The sequence below is a fragment of the Loxodonta africana genome, chromosome 1 (assembly GCF_030014295.1).
Source record: "Loxodonta africana isolate mLoxAfr1 chromosome 1, mLoxAfr1.hap2, whole genome shotgun sequence".
NCBI lineage: Eukaryota > Metazoa > Chordata > Mammalia > Proboscidea > Elephantidae > Loxodonta > Loxodonta africana.
The window spans coordinates 134,562,004-134,581,330 of NC_087342.1; the positions used below are offsets into that span (position 1 = coordinate 134,562,004).

General features: G+C 39.4%; 1 protein-coding gene across 2 annotated transcripts in view; it reads left to right on the plus strand.

Annotated features, from left to right (window-relative positions):
* The window catches only part of KCNQ5 (potassium voltage-gated channel subfamily Q member 5), a 628,816-nt gene that overhangs the window by 519,437 nt on the left and 90,052 nt on the right, over positions 1–19,327 (plus strand). For both annotated transcript variants that reach the window (XM_003404395.4, XM_064287960.1), the window contains 2 exons: positions 6,459–6,569; positions 13,073–13,168. In XM_003404395.4, coding sequence (XP_003404443.1) covers positions 6,459–6,569; positions 13,073–13,168 — 207 coding nt within the window. The remainder of the gene's footprint in view (positions 1–6,458; positions 6,570–13,072; positions 13,169–19,327) is intronic.

The window sequence follows — 19,327 nt, forward strand, 5'->3', positions numbered from 1 at the left end:
TGAGCTATACCCATCTGCCAAATCACCTTCAAGTAAATGGTCCAACTGAAGAGATGACACTAACTACCACTCATTTCTAAGGTAGACTGAGGTGCGGCAACAGGGTAAAATGAAGTAGGCCCTACTCACTCAGGTCTTTGTTCTTTCTGTCAGGCTACAAGCTGAGAGTCATCTGCTAGCTTCACCTCAGTATAGCAATAAATGGCATCCTCTCAATTAAAGTATTCATCTGCCTAAAACTGCACTGAAAGAGATGTTGGAATTTTTTTTAGGCAGTGAATTCAAAACTTCAAAACCATCCCAATGATACTGGAAATGCCATATTCAAAAGTCAGTCTCTAGAGAACTTAAATAGACATTTCTCCAAAGAAGATATACAAATGAGCAATAAAACACACGAAAAGATGCTAGACTTAGTCACTAAAAAAAAAATAAATAATGCAAATCAAAACCACATTGAGATGCCACCTCACACTCACTAACAAAGCTATTATCAAAAAAAAAGGAGGGGCAGGGATAACAACTGTCAATTAAGGTGTGGAGCAATTGGAACTCTTATACATTGCTGGTAGGATTGTAAAATGGCGTAGCCCACTGTTGATAACGGTTTGGTGGTTCCTCAAAAACTTAAGCATAGCATTACCTTAAAAAATAATAATAATGATGACCCAGCAATTCCTCCCCTAGGTACATACCCACTTGAAAGCAGTGACTCAAATAGATATTTATGCACCAATGTTTATTGCAGCATTATTCACAATAGAGGCTCTTACGACATTTCCTTTTCACTGACTGGTCTGACAAACCAACGCTCCGTACATCTTCCATGACTGACTGAGGACTGTGGCACACCAAATGCCCTTTAACATACATGATTTTTCTCTCACCAGTTGTTTGAATGCTTGCAAAGAGTCAGTCTGTTTGTTTCCAAACCTTTTTTATGCCCATTATAATTTGCAATTGTAATGGCATGGTTTAATTTAACATTATGGCATAAACCAATGAAATATGGTACAGAAAAAAAGGTTGACATTTTTATGAAAACTGAATATAATGCTTTAGAAAAAATCTGTAAATGCCAAATACTAAAAAATCATATGCATGTGAAAGGTGAACAATGAATAAGGAAGACCAAAGAAGAACTGATGCCTTTGAATTGTGGTTTTGGCAAAGAATATTGAATATACCATGGACTGCCAAAAGAATGAACAAATCTGTCTTAGAAGAAGTACAACCAGAATGCTCCTTAGAAGCAAGGATCACAAGACTACATCTTACATACTTTGAACATGTTGTCAGGAGGGATCAGTCCCTGGAGAAGGACATCATGCTTGGCAGAGTACAGGGTCAGCGGAAAAGAGGAAGACCCTCAGTGAGGTGGATTGACACAGTGGCTGCAACAATGGGCTCAAGGGTAACAACGGTTGTGAGGATGGCTCAGGACCCGGCAGCGTTTCATTCTGTTGTGCATAGGGTTGCTATGAGTCGGAACCAACTCGATGGCATCTAGCAACAACAACAACAAAAACTTACTGCTGTAGAATTGAGGAGCAGAACCACACAACTATGTGAGGAAAAAAATCCAAAATATCTAGGATTCTATACTCAGATGACGTTACAAAAGCCAAGTTCATGCTCTCCTAAATTAAGAAATAATAGCTGACGCAGTGTGGTGGGGTTCATGCAGAAAGACAAGGCAGAAACTCCATTGCAGAGCACATTCTTTATCAAGAATATTGGGAAATGAAAGTACATTTATGTACTTAAGTTAAAGTAAAACATTATATATATATGTTTGTATTTTGTGATTTTTGTGGTGTGAGTGTGATTATCTACTTTAATCATAATTTTCGATTAACCAACCAACTAGCTATCACAGGAGCCTCAATTAAGAAGGCTTCTTGTATATTCTCATGCATTAATATGTAATTTCAGAATACAAAGAATAATAGGACTCTCTCCTAAGGAAGTTAATTTTACATTGATTCACCTGTACCGTGTTTCAACTCATTCCCTTAAAACACATATGCTATGTAGAGGAACCCTGGTGGTACAATGCTTAAGCATTTGGCTGATTACTGAAACGTCAGCAGTTCAGACCCACCAGTGCCTCCATGGGAGAAAAGACCTGGTGATCTGCTCCTATAAAGATTACAGCCTGGGAAACCCTATGGAACAGTTCTAGTCTATAATATAGGATGGCTATGAGTCGGGGTGGAGCCCTGGCAGCACAGTGGTTAAGAGTTCGGCTGTTAACCAAAAGGTTGGCAGTTCAAATCCACCCGCCACCCCTTAGAAACCCTATGGGGCAGTTCTACTCTGTCCTGTAGCATCACTATGAGTTGGAACAGACTCGACAGCATGTAGCAAAAGCGTGAGTCAGCGTCAATTTGACAGCACACAACAGCAACAACAACATACAGAGTAAATGTCTGATGTATTATGATTCACTTTTAACACTGTGTACATTAGATGAGAATTACATGCTTTGACACAGGAATTATCAGCAATGTATTAGTATGAGAAGAACCCATTAACCAACCACACTTCCATTTTTTCTGTCGTCCTGAATTCCCCATCCCCATAATCCCACCCACCCCATCGTCAGGGCTCATCCAAGATGAAGAAGTCAGTGAGTTTGATTCCAGCATCATCACCTACTGGACTCAACTCTTGCACCCTAAGGCCATGTGCACATGTAGAACTGGCAGCGGATTACAAAACACGGGGATGAGGAAGGCATCTTCAGAGGAGGAACTGTATTGTTTACTTAATGTTGGACCTCTCAGTATACAGAGACTAGCCTTTTGGGAGAAGTGCATTATTTATTTGTTTTTCATTATAGCAATGCTTTATTATTAGATTTCATTTTTCCAAAATCAACTCTGGCTCTTTAGATTCATGCCAGCCCATATCACTGTGTTAACTGTGCACGGTAATTAATGATCACCACCTGTCCTTCTGGTTGGGTGTCACTGAGGTACTCAGTGTAGGAGCAGCTGCCACATCTCATTTCAGCTCTAGTGGCGAAGTGCTCCCAAGAGGTCTCCAGGGAGAGTTAGATCTTTTGACAAGCATTTCTTGTACTCCTGTTGCTCATTGGGCCCAGTTCACAGTCTTACTTTAAACCACTTCTAAAGGCAATGTAGATATGATGGATTCAATAGCATGAGTCATCTTGCCATGCCATCAGCATGCTACTATGTTCTTGCAGATTTGTGAAGATTTTTTCCAGAAAATGAATCAACTGCCCTATCAATCAATCCAGCCACAAAGTACAGGTGGGATTTTCTACAATCCCCTGAAGATTACCTATGCAATCTCACAGGGTTCTCTGAAACAAGCTGCTGTTCCCAGAGTTCCCCAAGGGTTAGGGTTCCTTCCTCTGACTCTGGACCCAAATGAAACTAATCATTCCAGGGTCAGCTACTGAAAGATTCACAAGATTCCTAGAAGGTGGAAATGGGTTCATTGTTTAGCACAACAATGGAAGAATAAACACCAAGAAGGTGTCTGCTACATAGTTCATGTGCAAAGGATCAACTGATGAACACTAGCAGGGCCTTCCAAGTGCTAGGAAAAGAAAAGGAACATAACATGTACTGTTCCAAGGAGAATTGCTGGTATATCAAGGACAGCTTGACCCAAAAATCCAGAAAATCAATGAATATCTATGCAGTGCTCATCTGAGGCAAGACCACCTCAGGATTTTATCGAATGTGGCTGGTCATTGCCTTAGAAAGCCAGCAGCTAGGTCAAGCAGATTGGTCAGTGTGAATTCCTGGAGAAGGCTCACATCTTTTTGTTTGTTAGAAAATAGCTTCATCATTGGTGCTACTTCTCATGTTCACATCATGAAGCCCAGTTATCTCCTTTGTACCCACAAGAAGTGAAATGATGCATGCTCCAGGCATGAAGCAAGAAGAAATCCCCACCAACCCCATCCCAGGAATGCAGAGAGAAAAAACTCTCTCCAACCCTCTCCCAGGAATCAGGTCTGGAGGAAAATGAAAGGCTCCACCAACCCTCTCCCAGGCATGGAGGGAGAAAAAACTATCCCTATTTTGCCAGATCCTTCTCAGGCCTAGCCAGGCAACACAAGGCCCCTGAACATCCAACCAAGCAACTTCCCAAACTCTTTTGAAACCAGAGTGGAAAAAGTTGTAGAGGCAGGGGACTCAGCTCTTGGTCAGTCAGGTCCCCTGCACTCAGCAAAAAGTGATTATCACAGAAACCGAACCAGAGTGCAGACAGGTGAGCGGAGCCTATGCCCTGGGCGCTGCTCTCAGAGTTCACAACATACTACTGTCCCCCACAAACTACCCCTCTAAGAGGAAGGGACAATTCTGCATACAGAATGTAAGAAGGCATCACTTTTCTGCATCTCATTCTTTGGAATAAGAGACAGTGGTTAAAACCTACTTTCTGAGCAACAGAATAACTTAAATGCAGTTTTTAAAATGTGAAGAAAACCGTGAAATATAACATTTTTGCTGTGACTAAACCGTGAGGTTCTTCCTTCAGATTATTGTTATGAATGATAATAAAAACACCCCATTGCTGTCAAGTTGATTCTGACTCATGGCAGCCCCATGTGTTACAGACTAGAACTGCTGCATAGAATTTTCTTGGCTGTAACCTTTACCGAGACAGATTGCCAGGCCTTGCTTCTGTGTTGCATCTAGGCAGGTTCAAACCATCAACCTTTAGATTAGCAGTCAAGTGCAAACTATTTGTGCCATTGAGGAAGCTACTGTAAAAAGATTAATGTCTACTTTGCAGAAAAAAATATAGTAGATTAATTTTTTCCCACAAATTTAAGATTACCCAAAAAACCCATTGCTGTTGAGTCAATTCTGACTCTAGTGACCCTACAGAACAGAGTAGAACTGCCCCACAGAGTTTCCAAGGAGTACCTAAAACCACTAAGAAAATTGAACCCGGAATTTTTTTTTTTTCTTTTGCCATCACAAGGACTTCTTTTGAGAGTCCCATATACTGCTGGTGACATCTAAATAACTTGGCTACTAGGTTCTGCTGCAGATTCCTTCCCTCTGACCCCGGAGAGCCTCATCATCCCAGTAGGCTTTTTGTTGACTTCTACTTGACATCCTCTCACATCTTCACAGCCCCAGATCTTTTCATCTTCCAAGCTCCTTTCACTCTTCACGGATGATCCCACCGTCTCTTTCATTGGAATTGAAGGTAATTGACACAAGCATTGCCAACCCTCCTGCTTGCCTCACACTGTGTCTGCATCTTTCCCCAAGAGTGGAAAAAGTATCCTTTCACATTGCCAAGGCTAACCCTTCAACTACATATTTCTTCTGCCTCCCTGGGCACCTTACCCCGTTAATTGAAGCCACGATTCCTTGCTCTTCAGTTTCACCCTCTATTCAAACATGCACAAATACATCCTAGAAACCTTCAGTTCAAGTCTGTGTTTCTCACTCTGATGCCAACCTTGTTGAAGTGATTCATTTATTTACTAAATATTTACTGAGTTCCTCCTACTTTGGGGCAAGCATCATGCTACGTGTTAGGGAGATCCTAAAGAGTAAGAATGATTCCTCCTTCAAGTAAAGAAAAACACAGCATATTACCACTTATGATAAGTGGTATTAAGAAGCAAGGTGCTGGGGGGAAAAAAAGAAACAACATGAGAAAATGGAGAGTGAGCAGGGACCCTACTGTAGACTGGTTGAGTAGGGCAGGCCTCTGATGAGAAAGTATTTTGGATAAGACCTGAAGGATGAAAAGGAGCCCTGGGAAGAGTCAGGGAGAAGAGTAATCCTGGCAGAGGAAACAAGATGGGCAAAGCCCCCGATGCAGGAAAGACCTTGGCTTGTTTAAGGAGATAAAAAGTCACCGTGGTTAAAGTACCATGAAAAAAAAAAAAAAAAAAGTACCATGAGCAAGGGGAAAATCAGGATGATCTTAGAGAGGTAGATAGAGACTGCCTCATGGAGCCTCTCATTAGCTTAGAATTCATTATGAATCCAATGAGTAGTCATTGAAGGATTTTTAGAGGGGAGTAAGAAAGTGAGACACCTTGCTGGTGTGTGGAGAAGGAACTGGAGGGAGACAAGAGCAAATCAAGCTGCTGCCGAAGCATCCCGAGTGAACAAAACACTGACTTGGTCAAATCCTAAATCCACGGTGCTATCATTTCTGTATCACTGATGGTTATCTACTTACTTAAATAAACTTTCTTTGAGTACACTTAGAAAAGATGGAAAATTGTGTTATAGGAGAGGAACAAGTATGTAGGTTATTCCTGTCCTTAAACAAAGACAAGTTCTGTTATGCGTCACGGAAAATTAAAGCATAGTAATAAAATGTGCCACCAAGACGTGTTGAATAATGATTTAGTGGAAACGTTGCTTTGTCTTCTGTTCATAGGTCCTAACTTTCCTCTCAAGTACTTAAGTTGCACGTTCTATTTATTCTGTTTTTAGATTACGTTAACAACGATTGGCTATGGAGACAAAACTCCCCTCACTTGGCTGGGAAGATTGCTTTCTGCAGGCTTTGCACTCCTTGGCATTTCTTTCTTTGCCCTTCCTGCCGTGAGTATCTTTGTAAAAATAAAACAGTTTGAACTAAGTCTTTAAGGTTTATTAGAGTGAGATGTCCACAAGCTGATATGCCTGTGAATATATCTATATCATTTACAAATGTAATTTTTATGATATAATGATGACTTTTTTCTAAATACTATATCTAGTTGAGTAATTTATAAGATGTGGTCTTCCCTTGGAGCCCTGGTGGCACAGTGGTTAAGAGCTTGGCTGCTAAACAAAAGGTTGGCAGTTTGCCAGCCGCTCCTTGGAAACCCTATGGGGCAGTTCTTTTCTGTCCTGTAGGGTTGCTATGAGTCAGAATTGACTCGACAGCAACAGATTTTACAGTCTTCTCTTAGAGATACTTAACCTGAGAATTTAATATCAACTAGGTGTTTATGACCAAATTATAACACAGAGGCATCACCTCTCAGTCAGCATGCTATGAATCCATTTTAAATGTTTGTAAAATTCTAAAGACATTTTATTTTTAAGCTGATAGCCCCAATTTGGCTTACGATGTGTGCTACTAAAGAGATGGGTGTGTACAAGTGGAGGATTTAACTCTTTAGGTCCATTTGAGTGAAAAGCATGTGACCTTACAATGTTTTAAATATGTCGGATGATTTATTCTTTGTGTCATCATTGATTTTTCTTAATGAGCAGTTTCTGCATCTTATTAGAATGATGTACACAATTATCTTGCCCCCAGCTTCTGATTACTTTCTCCTTAATAGATGAAGCTTGCCTTTCTGATCATTTTATCCTCTTATTTCTCTAAAGGCAGTTGGTTAAATATTTCAATTTGCCGCCATCCCCAAGCCCTCACTTCTGTTCATTCCACTCCAGGGAGAAGAGAGTCAACAAAAAGGAGTATTTAAGTGGTGGTGGCCCGCACACTTAAGGAGACTAGACCACCCCTCTTGTCCCAGACAAAAGCCGATGCTTTGGCACAGCCTCCACCAAGCAGAGACCTCAGAATACCCCTCAGAAAGAAGCCAAGAGAATAGGGAGGTCAGACGGGGATTTTCAGCAGTTTTAGCTCACAGAGCTTCTCCTCTTCCTGTTAATGAGTGCAGAGGACACTCTTGTCTTTCCTATAGCCAGCACCCAACTCTGGGTTGACCAGCTGGTTCTATCCAGACAAAACCAAATCAGTGCTGTTGAGTTGATTCTGACTTACAGTGACCCTGTGTGTATCCTAGTAGAACTGCACTCCATAGGGTTTTCAATGGCTGATTTTTCAGAAGTAGGTCACTAGACCTTTCTTCCAAGGTACCTCTGAGTAGACTCAAACCACCAGCCTTTTGGTTAGTAGTCAAGCACATTAACCATTTGCACCACTCAGGGACTCCTGGTTCTGCCCTACGCCACACAAAAATCACAGAGACGAGAAAGACCATACATAAGCCTAACATTAGATCTCAGTTTGAATTCTGTCTTTGTCATTCACTACCTATGTGACCTTGAGTACATTTCTTCATCAGTAAAATAAAGAAATTATATGAAGATCAAGATGATGAACTAAGTGCTTGTCATGAAGAAATTTTTTTTAATTTATTGTGCTATAAATGAAAGCTTACAAATCAAGTCAGCCTCTTATACAAAAACTAATACACACCTTGCTATGTACTCCTAGCTGCTGTCCCCCTAATGAGACAGCACATTCCTCCTCTCCACCCTGTATTCCCTGTGACCATTCAGCCAGCTTCTGTCCCCCTGGGTCTTCTCATCTCTCCTCCAGACAGGAGCTGCTGACATAGTCTCATGTGTCTACTTGAGCCAAGAAGCTCACTCCTCACCAGTATCCTTTTCTGTCTTACAGTCCAGTCCAATCTCTGCTTGAAGAGTTGGCTTCAGGAATGTTTCATTCTTGGGCTAACAGAGGGCGTGGAGGCCATGACCTCTGGGTCCTTCCAGTCTCAGTCAGACCATTAAGTCTGGTCTTTTTACAAGAATTTGAGGTCTGCATCCCACTGTTCTCCTGCTCCATCAGGAATTCTCTGTTGTGTTCCCTGTCAAGGCAGTCATTGGTGGTAGCCAGGATGAAGAAAATTTTTAGTAAATGTTACTTCCCTTTACCTGTCTAAATCTGGAAATGTATGTTTTTTATTGCAAAATGACAAAACCAAGGAGGATAATAAAAGCACCTCAGTTATCCAGAGTCAACTCCTCTAACAAACTTAGCAATCCAGAACAGAGCAGAGACTCACTCGATAACTAGATTCCCTAAGGTAAAATGTCTTTAAAAGCAATAAAATGCAGGCTTTTTTTTTTTTTTTACCCAAAAGAGTGGCATAAAATATCTGCTGATTTTGTGCTTATACTTATCCTGAGACCACATATACAACAACTTCTGTGATCCAGAGAAAAACTAAGACAAGGAAGTCGGCAACCTCTGAGCTATTAAAATAGACAGCAATGTGTTGCTGCCCTTATAGGAGAGTCTCCTCAGACCTAATTCATTGTCTATTCTTAATTTGGAAAATTCTGGCAAATGGGGTTATATAGTTTCACAATTCTTTGAAGATTAGAAACAGCATGTGCATGGGTGGCAAATAGTGCAACAGGAGCAGGAAGATGTGATGAAAGACTACCAGTGAGGGGGGGAAGAAAAACAGGAAGGAAACAGAAATTTAGCATTAGGGTAAAACCACCTCTGGAAGTGTGGCTGGTTCCAGCAAGGTGAAATACCCAGCATCCATAATGAAAATCTGGGCAATCACAGAGAGGTTAAACTGTGTCTGTATGTTGGGATACATGTCAAAGACTCCATAGTCCATCTTGGATAGGTGTTCCACAAAGTGATTACATTTTTTTAATACGTGAATTAAATTAATACATGTTGGAAATCTGAAAAACTTTCTTGCCCAGAACAGAACATTCCCTAACAATGCCAAGAAAAGTAGCCTTTACAGTGGAAGTTTTGAATGCAACCTCACAGTAGGTGCTGAGATCTTGCTGATCAAATGAAAGACTAAATGGTCCATATGTACCTTTAAAAAAAAAAAAAACCAAGGTGGCTGGAAACGTCATCCTGTCCCATGCTTCCTGGCAATCAACAGTGTTGTCTGATTGAGAGTTGAGAGAGTACGTTGGCATTCTGCTAAGAAAGTTAAAGGTGAATCGTGTGCCATTCCTATTTGGGGTTTCCTCCCACCAGGAAACCTGAGGACCAAGGAAAAGAAGTTCCCTCATCTTTCCTTCGAAGCAGAAGGACTCTCCTTGACATCTCAGAGTCATACAGACCACGGGGGTTCAGCTTTCCTGAGGCCCCAGCTCCTCTGTTTTGCCCAGACGAGCAGTTCTTCCTCTCTGAAGGACACTCCCTGCTACAGCTGAGACTATCTTTCAGCATTGCTTGTTCTTCATGTGTAGGGTACAAATTAGGTCATTTAATCTAAAAGATAACAGAAGGGTAATTATTAAGGTTTACCAAAACATGTTTTCTTTCCAGTTGGTGTTTATTTAGCACTGCTTAGCATAGTCCTAAAACTTCAAACCTAACAACTTAAGTTTGATTATTTTAGAACATGAATTAAAACAAAACTCAGTTTGTAAGAATTTGCATCTATTGGTGTCAATATGTGAAGGGATGGCACGTATGTTCAAAGATTAAGTTGTGTTGTGTGTGTATTTGTACGTGTGTGTGTATCATGATAGAATATTTTAACCGACTTCTATTTAGGTGCACTGATCTGTGTTAAGAGTGGTGGAGGAAAACTGGAAAGGAGTCCTAACAAGACAATGAGCAGACCTGGTTTAATAACTGTTGTAATGTACAGTCTGGCGCAAGAGATTATGTAGTAAACATTTGCCATCTACTAATATATGTTTCTAAGCAATGCCAATGTGATTTTCAGCACATTTTCATTTGTTTGGCAGATGGTAGATTTATGCTATGTAAGGCCTGTGTTCATTTTCCAAAAGGGATTTAACTCTGAGACTCGTATCCATATAATAAATGCTCAAAAATGATAGCTATTGCTGTTAATTCAATGTCTATACAACCTGAATTATGCTCCAAATGAGTGGATGTGTATGCTTATGTATGATGTACTGTAAATATATTCTATGAATTCTGATGTTTCATATTCCCTCACTTGTTTGTACTTTATGGAAAATGACATTAAGAGAAAAAAATCATTTTTTCTAAAATGATCTTAAATAGAGCAGAAAAAAAATTAGGAATGTGCACAACTAGAGTTGATCTTGATTTGGAAATGAAGTGCCATTTTTATAACCTCTAAATGGAGGAAAATAATGTTTAAGTCTGCAAGCAGGATCACAGAGACCAGGTTTTTATAACACTCAGTTTGTGCAGTCACAACCTGCATGGGATACAGAGCCTAGACATAAGGCGGTCACTGGAAAAAAGATGGAAAACAGATCCTATGACGTCGTCTGTAATTTCAAGGCAGCTATTTATCATAATTAGTAATGGAACGGATCATTGTTCATTAATAGCAAATAGTATTATTGTGTAATTCTGTATTTTAAATATGATTGCATTATTTATTATCTGGTTATTGTCACAGATGTACTCACAATTGTAGAATCTCAAAGGAAGTTTAAGGTCTTCTAGTCCTCAAAAATATCACGGCCAAGTTGTCATCTAGCCAAGTCTTAACACCTCCTTAGAGATGAGCATCCATCACTTCTCTGGCAGCCTGTACCATCTTTAAACTGCTTTTTTATTTTATTTATTTATTTTTTTACTGTCTTACTTTTCACCAAAATTACTACTTATCTATTGTCTATTTAGTTAACCTGCTTTTTTAAAAGAAAGAAAACAACCATTCCTTACCTATGGCAAATATTTCATTAGCTCTTATAAGACACTGGTCTCTAACCTAAAGGTTAGACTCCTTGAAGTTTAATAAAAAGCTAATAATTTATAGCTAGCAAGAAAAATCTACAGACTTGAAAGCTGTGGGACTCCAAGTCCTGCACATATAGACCAAGTGCAGAGACTGAATTTAGCAAGTCCCAGTAGCCAACCCAAAGCTGAGACAAAGTGTCCTGGCCTCTCAAATGTTAGACCAAAGCAAATTGAAAAGAGGAGGCAATACTAAAGAACTAGAATTTTGGCAGATCGAGATGATAAGCCAAAGGAAAGCAAACCAGCCAAAAAACTACTGTAAACGTGGAAGGGACATACTAATCTTACTAGCACCAAAATCTGAATTAAAAAAGAGAAACCATTGCCATGGAGTCAATTCCAACTCATAGCCACCCTTTAGGACAGAGTAGAACTGCACCATAGGGTTTCCAAGGAGTGGCTGGTGGATTCAAACTGTCAATGTTTTGGTTGACGGTCATAGCTCTTAACCACTGTACTGTACTACCAGGACTCCAAAATCTGATTAGGTGACCCAAAACCAAAAATGAATGCTCAGAATGTGAGAGTAAAGCTGAAGAAAATAGGAATGTGCTTTGCAGTAACCTACGTTCTTATCTTTATTGTATGAACACGGCAAAATAGAAAACCTTCTGCCTCTTCAGAACTGAATAACTGCCTCCACTCCCCATTATACTTTGTTTTGGTAGCTGTAAAATTATAGCATCATTGAGAACTAAAGCTAGGACAAATTTTAAACACTTCTCCCTCCATTTAATGGATGAAAATATAAAATTTTGTGATTTCATCATAGTAATTGAAATACTACCATGTCCACAGCAAGGCCTTGGTGGCTCACTGGTTAAGAGCTATGGCTGCTAACCAAAAGTTCAGCATTCGAAATCTACCAGGGAAGTTCTACTCTGTCCTCTAGGGTCACTATGAGTTGGAATCGACTCAATGGTAACGGTTTTGGTTTTGATATCCCAAAGTTAAGATCCTTGGGTGGTGCAAATGGTTTACGCTTGTCTACTAACTAAAGGCTGGTGGATCAAGCCCATCCAGTGGTTTGGTGGAAGAAAGGCCTGGCAACCTGCTTCTGTTAAGATCACAGCCAAGAAAACCCTATGGAGCAGTTGTACTCTGTAATACATGGGGTCAACATGAGCTAAAATTGACTTGATGGCAACAAGTTTGGTTGATTTTTTTTTTTATCCCAAAAACTTAAAACCTATCTCTGTTCAAAGCCAGAATTCACGGCCTGTCACTCCATCACTGAATAAGACCATTGACTGTAACTCAAGCATAAAGAAATGTCACCAAAATGGCCACACACAAAAAAAAAAAATTTTTTTAAATATTGTAGTTTTTATTTATAATTATGGTGCCTCTTAATATACCAAAAATGACATTGCCTAGCTGATTTACTAGAGAAAAGAAGTTGTTAGATTTTTGGCTGTATTGTCCCAACAACTTGCCATTAGCCAATGGCATTATAATAGTGATAGTGTTTGTTTTAATAAGTGACATACTTGTGGATAAGTTGCATAATGTTTGTGTTTTCTCAACCTCTGCTTAGAGGGTCTTTTTTAATATTCAGGTTATTTAACAGTGCTTTTGAAGTTTGTTTGGTTTTTTTTTTAAGTACTGTTTTTATATTTTGTTCCAGGGCATTCTTGGGTCAGGTTTTGCACTAAAAGTACAAGAACAGCACCGCCAGAAACATTTTGAGAAAAGAAGGAACCCAGCTGCCAATCTTATCCAGGTAAATGTCAGTATAATAGGCAGATGGCAACATCTATCTCCATAAGTGCTTGTTGCCTCTTTTTCCAATCTCTGTTCTTCATTGCTTGGTAGAGCACTGTTTTTTGAAAAATGAAACCAGTACTCAATGCACTGTCTTGGATTTAGGCAGGTGTTCCCACCCACCCCCATCCCCACAAAAAAAAACAGAAAAAAATATATTTTCAGCAAATAGCACATACATTGTTCAGATTAATTAACAGTACCAGCAAAGCCGTGCAGAGGTTAGGAGTCATATGGCTTCTGGAATGACCTAATCTGTCTTATGAATTACTTGGTGAAGCATAATTGATCATTAAGTGATGGAGCAAAACGTGGCATTGTTCCCTGCATTACAATTGCTTTCTCTAGTCAAATGTATGACACTGCTCTAAAGAACAACCTATTTGTGTTAATTGTCAAGGTTTAGTACCTGTGGAATTGCTTTTAATACCATCTCAGGCAATTACTTGGAATAGTTATCCCATCTAAGAGCTAGTGGGACTATAGAATACATCAATGTTTGAGAATACAAACAATAAGCATATTATTTATATAGGTTTTGTTTAGCATTTAATTTTCTTTTCAATAACTTAGGCTTGGCTTCCTCACTAATAGGAATACTTTCTCTTTCACCATTCATACTTCTCGGGAGCAGAGCCATCCTAGAACCAGATTGTTTCAGAACCACAAATTATATTTTTCTCTTGATCCATAATGTGCAGTCAACTTTTAGATATGGACAAGATGATTATACAATCTAAAGCTTCTCCTTGTCCTGCCAGACAGTGAAAGCTCCAAAAAACATCTAAACAGGAAGGGTTTGGGGTAACCATCTGAAGTGCTAGGAGACTTGTCTCACACTTCCAGAGGCGTGTTTCCAAAATATCCTAGGTCCAAAACTTATAGCTTGTCATTCTTTGGAGCTTCTTAACTGGTCATGAGGTGTTTCCACTCTTCTAATGAATTTTTTTTCTTGCTATTCTTATTCTTCAATTTCCCTTTACTCTAGAACAATACCTGCCAACCTTGAGTGCAGAAGGGTTCCTTGCATGAATAGGGGCAGCAAGTCCTGTCTATGCATGGAGCCAAAAATACATCTTACACATAGTTAGACTTCTTGCTTTTAAGACACTGGAGATACTCTTGTAATTAGTAAGGTTCACATTTATTTAAAATCTCTACTAAATTATTTATTAGCCTTTTTATTGTGACTTTTCTTAATTGACACATACTCAAAATACAACCACTTCTGTGTACAGATCCCTGATACTTCTGAACCTTAAAAGGGAAACTCATAGCAAAAAACTGCAAAACTATCAGCTGTTCTGTTAGAATGTGAACCCTTTGAGGAATTTCTTGTACATGTAGTAGTTGTACACTGTCCAGTACAGTAGCCATTAGCCACAAGTGGCTATCTAAATTTAAATTAAATTAGAAATTGTTCCTCACTGGCACTAGCCACATTTCAAGTGTTCAGTATTCACATGAGACTAGAGGCTACCAGACTGCATAAGACAGATATAGAGAATAATAGGAGGAACATGTCTGATCTGACTTAAGTTATCCTTGATTACTAAATTGTGCAAAAATAAGTTCAATGGAACTTGAAAATAAATTTCTATTCCTACACCAAAACATTAGGGTAAAGGCATTTGTATGTCTACAGCCCTGGTGGCACAGTGGTTAAGAGTTTGGCTGCTAACCAAAAGGTTGGCAGTTGGAATCCACCAGGTGCTCCTTAGAAACTCTATGGGGCAGTTCTACTCTGTCCTATAGGGTCGCTATGAGTCAATATTGACTCGATGTCAACAGGTTTTGGGTTAGCCAAAGCAAGGCAAGACCTCCCTCATAGGTAACTCGTAAGAGGTAGATAAGAGGCTGATTGGACAGTTTTGCTTGGAAGCCTAGAGGATTTTATGGCACTGAGTTATATAACATATATTGTGATCAATAATTGAACTTGTACAAATGTAGGTGATAAAAAAATTTTTCTTATACTTAAAACTCCAACTTAAATGTTCTTATCAAGCAAAAGCATGGAATCTAAAGCTTGAAAAATTCAAGTATACCTTAATATCTAATTTACAGTTTCCTTAACCAAAGTAGAATCTACTGATTTTTTAAAAGCAATTGCTACTCCATTCAAAGGCAATTAATGTATTTATCAGATTAGAAATAATAAGATGATTATTAAATTTATTCATTCTTCTTCCTTGCTGTGGCCGTTAGCCAGAATTCAGGGCTTTAAGTCTATATTGTATATTGTATAAATTTCTTTTTAAGGATGTACTAGATTGAAGAGCAAGCCTTATTTGCTGATCCATTCATTTTCTTACAGGCTTTGCTAAACACACAGAGCATCAAGACCAAGAGCAATCTCATTTGTTTTAAGCCAGAGACACCGTCTTTCTAAAAGGGCAACTGAGATGCCCAGGTTGCTTTGTCATTTGGTTAGTGAGACAACTAAATTAACCAACGTTGTAGGGTTTTAGGAAAAAGTTTAGAACCCCAGCAACTTGCAGCAAATTTAGCTGTGTCAATATCTTTGCATGATTCACTTAAATTAACTTTTCATTTTCAAGTAAAGCAGTCTGGGAAAAGAAAGCAGCTCTCTGTAACTTTTTGAATACCTGCCCAAATGTCACAGCTTTTATTAATAGTGCTATTTAGTTTGCAGAGTGCTTCTAATACATTGTCATTTAATCCTCAGGACAACCCTAGGAGGGTAGTGTTACCCTTAGCATGAGGAAGCTGAGCCCCAGAGAAATTACTGACTTGAGTTTATGCAATGATAAAATATGAAAGAGCTAGGACTCAAATCCCTGTTGTCTGAATCTGAATCTATTACTCCTCTCACTAGGTAACAGTTGCATCCTATATACACAGTACTGAATCTTTGAAATTTGCATTTAAAAGCTCATGTTAGAGGTTTATTTCTGGAGAAGTTGGACCTGTTGAGGGTGAAGGCCAGACACTTTACTGAAAACAGAACAGAGAAATTAAGTGTAAGTTTGTGAAGTGAAAGCTAACAGAAAGGCATTTCCTTCAGGGAAGCGATTAGAAGATGCTGCTCCGGAATTGAGAACCCAGATATAAATCCATCCACATATGAGCAGCTGATATTTGACAAAGGCCCAGTGTCAGTTAATTGGGGAAAAGATAGTCTTTTTAACAAATGGTGCTGGCATAACTGGATATCCATTTGCAAAAAAATGAAACAGGACCCATACCTCACACCATGCACAAAAACTAACTCCAAGTGGATCAAAGACCTAAACATAAAGACTAAAACGATAAAGATCATGGAAGAAAAAATAGGGACAACCTCAGGAGCCCTAATGCAAGGCATAAACAGAATACAAAACATTACCAAAAATGACGAAGAGAAACCAGATAACTGGGAGCTTCTAAAAATCAAACACCTATGCTCATCTAAAGACTTCACCAAAAGAGTAAAAAGACCACCTACAGACTGGGAAAGAATTTTCAGCTATGACATCTCCAACCAGCGCCTGATCTCTAAAATCTATATGATTCTGTCAAAACTCAACCACAAAAGACAAACAACCCAATCAAGAAGTGGGCAAAGGATATGAACACGGACTTCACTAAAGAAGATATTCAGGCAGCTAACAGATACATGAGAAAATGCTCTGGATCATTAGCCATTAGAGAAATGCAAATTAAAACTACGATGAGATTCCATCTCACTCCAACAAGGCTGGCATTAATCCAAAAAACACAAAATAATAAATGTTGGAGAGGCTGCGGAGAGATTGGAACTCTTATACACTGCTGGTGGGAATGTAAAATGGTACAACCACTTTGGAAATCTATCTGGCGTTATCTTAAACAGTTAGAAATAGAACTACCATACAACCCAGAAATCCCACTCCTTGGAATATACCCTAGAGAAATAAGAGCCTTCACAGAAACAGATATATGCACACCCATGTTTATTGCAGCTCCGTTTACAATAGCAAAAAGCTGGAAGCAACCAAGGTGTCCATGGATGAATGGTTAATAAATTGTGGTATATTCACACAATGGAATACTACGCATCGATAAAGAACAGTGACGAATCTGTGAAACATTTCATAACATGGAGGAACCTGGAAGGCATTATGCTGAGCGAAACTAGTCAGAGACAAAAGGACAAATATTGTATAAGACCACTATTATAAGATCTTGAGAAATAGTATAAACTGAGAAGAACACATACTTTTGTGGTTACGGGGGTGGGAGGGAGGGTGGGAGAGGGTTTTTTACTGATTAGTTAGTAGATAAGAACTGCTTTAGGTGAAGGGAAGGACAGTACTCAATACATGGAAGGTCAGCTCAACTGGACTGGACCAAAAGCAAAGAAGTTTCTGGGATAAAATGAATGCTTCAAAGGTCAGCGGAGCAAGGGCGGGGGTTTGGGGACCATGGTTTAAGGGGACTTCTAAGTCGATTGGCATAATAAACTCTATTATGAAAACATTCTGCATCCCACTTTGAAATGTGGCATCTGGGGTCTTAAATGCTAACAAGCGGCCATCTAAGAAGCATCAATTGGTCTCAAGCCACCTGGATCAAAGGAGAATGAAGAACACCAAGGTCACACGATAACTAAGAGCCCAAGAGACAGAAAGGGCCACATGAACCAGAGACCTACATCATCCTGAGACTAGAAGAACTAGTTGGTACCCAGCCACAACCGATGACTGCCCTGACAGGGAGCACAATAGAGAACCCCTGAGGGAGCAAGAGGTCAGTGGGATGCAGACCCCAAATTCTCATAAAAAGACCATACTTAATGGTCTGACTGAGACTAGAGGAATCCCGGCGGTCACGGTCCCCAAACCTTCTCTTGGCCCAGGACAGGAACCATCCCCGAAGACAACTCATCAGACATGAAAGGGACTGGACAGTGGGTAGGAGAGAGATGCTGACAAAGAGTGAGCTATTTGTATCAGGTGGACACTTGTGTTGGTATCTCCTATCTGGAGGGGGGATGGGAGGATAGAGAGAGTTGGAAGCTGGCAAATTTGTCACGAGAGTCTGGAAGAGCTGACTCAAGTGGGAGTACGGAGTAAGGTGTATATAAACTTATATGTGACAGTTTGACTTGATTTGTAAACGTTCACTTGAAGCTCAATAAAAGGTAATAAAAAAAAAAGAAGATGCTGCTCTGGGGAAGCTAACTGATCCAAAATATATGTTGAAATGTTGGCTTTTCTTGGTGAAATACTTTGGCCTTCACCTAGTTACCCTAAAGTGAGACTGGCAGTCGAAAAGTCCAAACCACTTAAACAGAGCTTGTATATCTTTTCTAGTGCCTCACTCATAAATAGAAACAGACTCAGAAAAAAAAAAAAAAGTCCTAGATGTGAAAAACATAACAGTAGGAAAAAAAAAACCACTAGAAGACGGAATAAAGTTGTAAAAATCTCCCAGAAAGTAGGAAAATAAGAAAGAAATGGAAAATAATAGAAAAAGTTGAGAAAATCAGAATATCCTTCCAGGAGGTTCAATATCCAACTAATAGGAGTACGTCGAAAGAGTAAAGGGAAACTGAGGAGAAGACTTTATTTAAAAAAAAAAATCAAATTACAATTATCTCAAGCTGAAGGACAGGAGTGGCCACAGTGAAAGGGCCCACCAAGTGCCTATCCCTATGGACAAAATCTTCACAGCAAGGATATCAGAAAGAAATATCAGAACATCTGCAAAAAGGAGATATTAAATGCTTTCTGAGAGAGTGAACAGGTCATAGCCAAAGGATCAGGAATCCAGATTACATTGGTTTTCTCATTAGTAACCCTAAAATCTGAAGGCCCCCAAGCCCATTGCCACTGAGTCAATTCTGACTCATAGCAGAACAATATTTTCAAAATTATGGAGGAAAATTATATCCAACCTAGAATTCTATATCCAGCCAAACTATTCAAGTGTGAATAGCATCAAGACATTTTTAGACGTACAAGATCTCAGAGAACTTACCTACTATTTACCCATACTCAGGAAGTTACTTGTATAGAATTGCTTTTCCAAAACCAGAGGATAAATCAAGAAAGAGAGAGATGGGATCCAGGAAACAAGAGATTCCACACAGGAAAAGAGCAAAAGGCATACTTAGGATGATGGTGAAGTAAAG